The sequence below is a fragment of the Orbicella franksi genome, chromosome 15 (genome assembly GCF_964199315.1).
Source record: "Orbicella franksi chromosome 15, jaOrbFran1.1, whole genome shotgun sequence".
NCBI lineage: Eukaryota > Metazoa > Cnidaria > Anthozoa > Scleractinia > Merulinidae > Orbicella > Orbicella franksi.
The window spans coordinates 12,406,853-12,414,352 of NC_138159.1; the positions used below are offsets into that span (position 1 = coordinate 12,406,853).

The 7,500-nt window shown below is 41.4% G+C and overlaps 3 protein-coding genes across 3 annotated transcripts in view; 2 read left to right on the forward strand and 1 right to left on the reverse strand.

Annotated features, from left to right (window-relative positions):
• LOC145470016 (uncharacterized) overlaps positions 1 to 6,939 on the reverse strand; it is a 22,431-nt gene extending 15,492 nt beyond the window's left edge. Inside the window, exon 1 of the mRNA XM_081453847.1 lies at positions 6,912 to 6,939. The gene's annotated coding sequence lies outside the window, so the exon portion shown is untranslated. The remainder of the gene's footprint in view (positions 1 to 6,911) is intronic.
• LOC145469221 (uncharacterized) lies at positions 522 to 1,422 on the forward strand. Its single transcript, XM_081452911.1, has 2 exons — positions 522 to 551; positions 937 to 1,422. Exons 1-2 carry the CDS (start codon positions 522 to 524, stop codon positions 1,420 to 1,422), a joined length of 516 nt encoding a protein of 171 aa, XP_081309037.1.
• LOC145469222 (uncharacterized) overlaps positions 1,529 to 7,500 on the forward strand; it is a 13,146-nt gene continuing 7,174 nt past the window's right edge. Inside the window, exon 1 of the mRNA XM_081452912.1 lies at positions 1,529 to 1,558. Within this exon, the coding sequence (XP_081309038.1) occupies positions 1,529 to 1,558 (30 nt within the window). The remainder of the gene's footprint in view (positions 1,559 to 7,500) is intronic.

The following is a 7,500-nucleotide window of genomic DNA, read 5'->3' on the forward strand; positions in this document are numbered from 1 at the left end:
AGTTAAAACTGCTCATTTTCTTTGCAGGACAGCCTTGGCCAGCAATGCCCTGCAGCCTTACGGGCCGGCAGCCAGCCAGCCAGACACAAGCAAGGTGGGTGAGTAGGCTGTGTGTTGACAGAGTGCCTGTGCTTGATTGAGTGAAAAAGCCTGTGTATTTTCTTGGAAAATGTCAGGGTTGTTGTGTTGAAATTAGTACAGTTTCATAAATTCAGACATATATAAATTATCCTCAAAGTTCTCCAACGTTTTCCGAGTCTTTTCTAGTCTCCAATTGAACATTCCCTTGATCGGAAAAGAGTAAGTTAATGTTAGTTAATTATCAGCCAATACGCCGATAGATATTACGAATTTTGATTATAATGTCTAAATCGGAAATTACCTAACTTAACGTTTACTAACAAATTCTTCATTGTTATCAGTTACTCTAAACTTAACACACAGAGTATTATGGTTTCGGTGTGACATCGAGTTTCCACTCGGTATTGAAGTATTGCGGTATTTGGTGAATTTGTTTTGCGATGTTGCGGTATTTGCTGAATTTGTTTACGGTCAGTGAGTTACCATGAAAACAAGATAGGCCGCCACTGCCATTTAATCTGGGACTTAATGAGAAGGGACTGCGTACATTAGTGGGTCGTCTGGGAAGAAATCCAGAGCAGCTCGTGAATTATGATCAAATCATCCACAGCCAGTTAAGAGAACGGTTCATTGAAAAGGTGGGAAACCCTTACCGTCACACTGGAACCCTGCACTAAATCCCTCATCGCCCTGTTATTAACGAAGAAAGAGTCACAACCAAGATAAGAATCGTCTACGACGCCTCTGCAAGAACCTCATCTAATGCTCCCAGTCTAAATGATTGTCTTCACGGTGGACCGTCACTTCTACCAGACCTGAGTGCGTTGTTGATGAAATTTCGAGTTCCTCAGATAGACAGCAGACATCGAAAAGGTCTTTCTCCAAGTTGAATTAACGAAAGTCGACCGAGATGCAACAAGGTTCCTATGGATTAAGAACCTTCAAGAGCCAATCGATGTAGAAAGGAACATTGAATGCTATAGATTTCGTCGAGTGTTGTTTGGAGCATCTCCCTCACCAGTTCTCCTTGGAGCAACCCTGAGGCATCACCTACACAAGCAAAAGGATGATTGGGTCACAGAGGACCTGAAGAACTCCATGTACGTGGACAATGTCCTCTCTGGAGTTAGTGACGATGACGACGCGGAGCACTATTACCGTCATTCACGACATCGCTTGGTTAGTGCAGGAATGAACCTCCCTAACTCAAGTGAACTGAAGGAGAAGTTGGTGGCTGAAAATACCATTGCTACTGAAAAGGCCGAAAGTTCTGGGCCTGGAGTGGGATTCAAATGCCGACACAATCAGTTTCCCTTTAATGAAAGGCGTGTCAGAGACTAAGGCGCTTCATTACCAGCTCACAAAGAGAAGCGTTTTGAGTATTGCTGCAAAAGTGTTTGATCCACTTAGATTACAATGATATGAGCCATTCACAGGGAGAGTCAAAATGATATTGCAGGGATTGTGGAAACAGAAGGTAAGCTGGGACAGCCAATTGCTAGAGGAGCTTAAACCTCAGTGGTGGACATGGTTTGAGGAGTTGGAAACCGTCCCGCTTATTCAAATTCCCTGATCGTACTTCCCATTAGGATGGAGCGGAGCTCATGTACACGTTTTCGGAGATTCCAGCAATAAGGCCTACGGAGCAGTGGTAGAATCTAATTGCCGAATTAAGTGCATCTAAAATGCAACGTTTAAATCAATTAAATGCGACATATTTGAATTAAATGCGAGTTCAGTCGAATATTCTGACTGAAGTTCGATAGCTGATTTAAACGCCGCATTTTACATGTGCCGAATCTAATTCATAAATGTTAAGTTATATTATACCCATAACTCCACAGTTTTGTGCTTTATGACGTGCGCACAACAAGCTGAAGGGAATTTTCGGCGGCAATTGCAGTAGGAGATGTAGAAGGAAGGCTGTTGAAGATACCAGTATGTGTGGTTCTTGCTTTGCTCCAATCGTGTAACGTAGTCATGCAAAACCAATTATGTTTCTGCCATCAAGCAACCGCTCTATGCTACATGACATGCGGAGTAGGGAAGCGACTGTTGAGGATACTAGTGTATGCGGTGGGTCTTACTTCTCTTCAGCAAAGTTACGTAGAAGATGGAGAGCGAAGTCTATGAACTTGAAAGTGAAACGAAAATCAGAATTTAAGAGGTAATGCACTGCCATCTGCATGGTAAATCGCTGCGTCCTGTACATGTTTTCGCGAATAAAAGGTGTTTGAAAAGTATTAACGATCTAAACGGAAAACTTGCTCCTTATCATTGTCAGCCGTATTGATGGGAAAGTTGAAACGGAGTCAGGGAATGAACACGCCGCTCACGCTCAGCAATTTTATTCGGCTCAAAAAATGCGACGTTTAAATCAAATGCCGAACTTTTAAATTCGGGCCGACTCATATCATTATTAGATTCGGCCCATGTAAAATGCAACGTTTAAACCGGGCCTTAAAGTGTTCTAATGTATTACGCCATTTGCAAAACGTACGTAGTTGCACACGAGGGAACAATCCTCCGCAACCAGTCCCCTCATGTAAACTCTGAAAGGGACTTTTGACAGCGAATAGTCCTGGGGACTTCTCCCCACCAGTGTATTCTAATAGAATTTTACCAAAAAAGGTTTTCTGGTCAATCGCACCAAGAGATAATACGCTGTCCGGATTGGAATAACTGCGTGTTTCCCGAGAAACACGCTTACGCGCGTTGCCATGGCGTTTTGTAAGTACTCGACTTTGGTCGGTGGTAATTCCGGCTCCAGTTTAGAAAGTCCTGCAAATGTGGAGTGCATAACGATCGGCCAGTGCACAATGGCCATCTGACATTTTGTAAAGTAAATGACGATGCTGGCGTGGACAGTGAATCCAAACTCTTGCTTGCTCGTGCAGGTAGAGTGTTTAGTATTGCAGGCCTAACTAAGCAGTATCGATCACTGTATAGGCCCTAAAAAGCACCAAATTTCAAATAAGCGGGTGTGAGTTTAGTTTAGTTTGGACGGGAATTAATTTGTAATTGAAAACTTGTGGAAAATTCAAGGTTACCTTCAAAAGTCACGGTTATTGTCAAGGCGAACTACCGCTAAGGCAGTTAAATATTGTTATTCTTTATCTGTTCGAAGAAGAACAACTCCTTGCAGTTCCGACACTCTTACCTAAATGAAATCTATGCGAGCATCCCTTAAAGAGTTCTTAGTGGTGAGGCCTGGCGGCCTCAACCCTTCTCCGAAATATACGATTATAGCCGGCTGTATTTGCAAGCCGATTTTTACGTTATACGGGAGGGGAAGGGGGGGGGGGGGGGACAGGAAGGTAAATCTCCCTTCTCCCTAGTTTTTAAACCAATTTTTCTCTCCTCCCTACTTTAAATATTCCATAAAACTATTTCCCCATCCAGGTCCATCCAGTTCTTCCTACTCCCAGCATTTCCTTTTCTCCCTCCTGCCTTCTTTTTTCACCAATTCCTCCCTCGTCCCAACTTTTTGTTGAGCCATTTCCCCCTCCTCCGTATTCTGGTCCTCCTCCTTATTACGTTTATGAGGTAGAAATATGTCCTATTCCGGTTGTGCAGATCCTATTGCTGCAAGTAATACAAATGATTTGAATGAATCGTTCTTAAAAATTCATCAATTGCCAACCTTATTTGGTCAAGCTGTTTGATCTTTGTCGTTCCGCAAAGTAATCATCCTTCAATTTGTGCAATATTTTAGGCATTTTTGAAGTTGAAGAGTCTCATTTAACAATTACGGTGTGTCCCCGTAATCGCAACTTGTTTGGAATTCGTTGGCTGTGCAAAAAAACACGGTGTACTGTTCCTTCTCTGATAGCAGTCCATGGACTCGCAGGATCCACTGGCCAGTGTGGGCTTAACAGTATACAGTCTGCGTACATCTTTCGCATAGCTAAGATTCTTGTCCCAGTTGGGTCGCGTATGTATATGTATATATATATATTTTTTTCGTATTAGATAGTGAACCCCTCACAGGCGTTCAATTGGTTGTGCTTGCGCTGTTCCTCAACTACCGAACGCCTGGAAACACAATGAAAACCCCCGTGAGCGGGAGGGTTTACTCACTTAAGTGACGGGAAGGTGCAAAAACCTATTCTGGGTTTGATACTTAGGAACTGTCGACTTGACGCGGTTATAAATTTTCGTAGTGTCTTTATTTGGGTGAAAGATTTGGTTAAGGTTTTTCATTGGGGTTCTCTCATTTTTTTGTCGCAGACAACTATAATTTTTATCAGTTTCTTTTTATAAGACGTCCCGTAAACTACTTGCGAGCAAGAAAGGATAAGGAAAATCCCGCTCAAGTTATTTTTAGATATGACATCAAGTTATCCCAAGGATAATGTGGTGCGTGGATGTTTTCGTGGAAGGTGAAACTGTAAAGCCGCTTGGGGCCTTGGGCTGCCCGCGTGAGTAAATCTTTGGTCACCGGATTAGCTGTCTAGATGCTCTCTGGTTGTGTGTCATCTTTGCGATATACTCCCGCGTTAGTAACTCACGTGCCAAGTCACAAGGACGCGCTGCAGTTGCTTATTACTTATTAAATTAAATCATGGTTTTACTGATATCAAATAATGATTTATTATTTGAAATAAGGCTTTTCTTGGTTTTAAATAAGCGATTAAATTAACCATCATCCGCCGGACGTCAAATAGTCAACGAATGAGCTATGATTTCAAATCGGTAAGTCGTGATTTGAAATAATAACCGCAAGATTTGAAATCAGGACTTATTATATCAAATCATAAACTTATGATTTGAAATCAGGATTTATTATATCAAATCATAAACTTATGATTTGAAATCAGGCTATATCAAATCATTAGCACATGCTTTGAAATAATAGTTTATTATATCAAATCATAAGCGCATGATTTGAAATCAGGATTTAATATATCAAATCCTTAACGCATGATATCATATCACAAAACTTTATTTAGTAAATAACGAAAAAAACGACAAAATTAAGCTAAATCATTTTCTTTACAAACGGCGCCCGATAGTATGTGCTTATCAGCCTTTTCTCCTTTTACAAAGAGCGTACATAAATTCGTCTAGTTGGGAAACCCAGCGTCAAGTGCTATCCGTGCCTCCCGCTTTCCCGTCGTGTTGCTATGTTACGAATGACAGGCCAGCTCGTTGCTAGGGGTCACGTGCGCGCGTGTTAGATCATGAGTTGAGTTTGTAAAACGTGAGCGGTGAAAGCGATGTTGTTCTGAGTGTAAAACCCGCGAATAAAGTTGTCTTAAACGAACCAGCCAAGTTTAATCGTCGTCCAGCAGCGAAATTTGGTTCACCCAGCCGGATATTGATCGAAATCGCCGAGCCAAGCTGTAAGTCAGCCGTGTAACTGCGTGTAATTATCATCGAACCCTGTGGTTAATGTATTTCAACACGAAAGATGCTTAAGATCTAGTAACAGCATTCAGTTAGAGAGATCTTTAATTAATAATACTCTACAGGACCAGACTGCAGGTTTATTTAACACGTTGCCCAGCAACGTGACGTGCTGCCAAGACTATATCAAATTTTGTAAAGACACCAAAAGCATTATTTTTAAGAGAGCTTTAGAACATCTGGCATAATTTTTATTATTTATTTATTCATTTATTTATTTTAGCATATCTTAAAACACAATTTTATCTCTTTTACACATAGACATAAATTTTTAGATATCTCTTAACCATTTTACAATTGTAAATTTAGTTAGCATCGGGCAGGCGAAGAGCCACCCTGTGGATATACTGCCCGAAATGCCATTATTATTATTATTATTATTATTATTATTATTATATTATTGTGAAAGAGTCATTCAAGCCGCGCCAAGATGAGTGCCTCAAACAGAGGAGAAGGTTAAACACCTCGACTCTTTACGCCAAGTGAGTCTACTACTTCAAGTAAACGTTCCGTTTTAAGAAAGAAATCGCTGGCCGAGAAGTTAGCCTTGGAACTAAAAATAGCCGAGCAAACGTTTGCAAATGAGATCGAGTGTCTGCGAGCCGAACAACAGCAACGTGCAGAAACTTTCGGAACTTCAATAGAAAGAACGGTTGTCCAGTACACACAATCTGATACGTTCAGACAAAACAACTTTTCGATCTGCACAGTTTGACAGATAGTAAAAGACTGTTTTCGATCCGTATACGTTCGGAAAATTGCATCTCATTAAGGAGACTTATTAGAAAATAAATCACTTACTCTCTTACCGGAGTCGACGGGGTGAAACGGCTTGTCGATCCGTACACTTTGTACGGATGGAAAAGGCCGTTTTCCATCCGTAAACGGTCGGAAAATTGCATCTCAATTACGCGGACACGATTAATAATAAATAATAGTACTACTAATAAAACGGGTTAGTAGCAAATATTACGTCTTTCTCCGAAGTTAACTTAAATAGGTGTCGCATCATTGGACCAAGCGTCGAGAATTGACGCGCAATTTTCGCTGCTGACAAGAAGTGCATTCTAACCCGCTCGAAAGTCGTTTCTCGGAAGGTACTGAACGGGTTGAAACGAAATGCGTCTCTTTCAAAAGGTTTATCAAACACAGCTGAAATATTTGTTTCCCGTTCGTTGGAACTCCCGGTGCATATTTTTGCACATTCATATTTTCGTAAGTGCTGTGTAATGTTTACAACAGTTTGCATTCAGGCCCACGGCGAAAAAAGCTGCCTCTCCAGAACTAGGGTACTGTTTGGATCAAGAGAGGTCTCTTTGGAAAGAATTTTCAATGCGCTGAGCAGGAAAATTATCTTCTATGTTATTATCCTAAGTTTTCTTGGTAAGAATCCAATCTCGGATATTCTTAAAGAAACGCACCTTAAGTCTTGTCTTTTCTTTGCATGACTGATTCACATGAGGCGCCATGTCTGCCGACAAGAATTCGCATTCTAGGCTCGATTCTAGGCCCAGTTCAGACGTCGTGCTTTTGCTGTGCCGCACTAAATTCAGGAATTAAGTTCGTCTAAAGCACGGCAGAAGTGCGGCGCCTGAATCAAACTTTTGCATTAAATTCGGCAAGCGATTAAGATCGACAAGCTCTGCCGTGCTACACGACTATGGCACGACAGCGATTCAAACGTCGTGCTCCTGTCGAGGCAAACAAAATTCATAAATTATATCAATGTATTTTGGCGAGATTGCGTTCCCACGGGGAGTTAGGAGGAGAATTGTTACGAGGCATCAGTAAATGCTGAATATGCTTCGACTCTGTCACGAAGTCTGAATCAGAGTTCCTCCTTTGCCGTGCTACTATCGAACCACGGTAGAAGTACAACGTCTAACGGCCTAAGGTCGTCTCTCGAAAAGTACTGAGCAAATATATCTCTTTCGAAAAGCTTTGCAAAGCGCATAACAGCTAAAATATTTGTTTCCCGTTTGTTGGAACTTCTACTCCGAAAATTCCAGT

Coding starts and splice junctions, on each gene's coding strand:
- LOC145469221 (XM_081452911.1), top strand. CDS start 522: ATGTTGCGGTATTTGCTGAATTTGTTTACG. Junction 552..936: donor ATTTGCTGAATTTGTTTACG/GTCAGTGAGTTA, acceptor TTCCTCAGATAG/ACAGCAGACATCGAAAAGGT.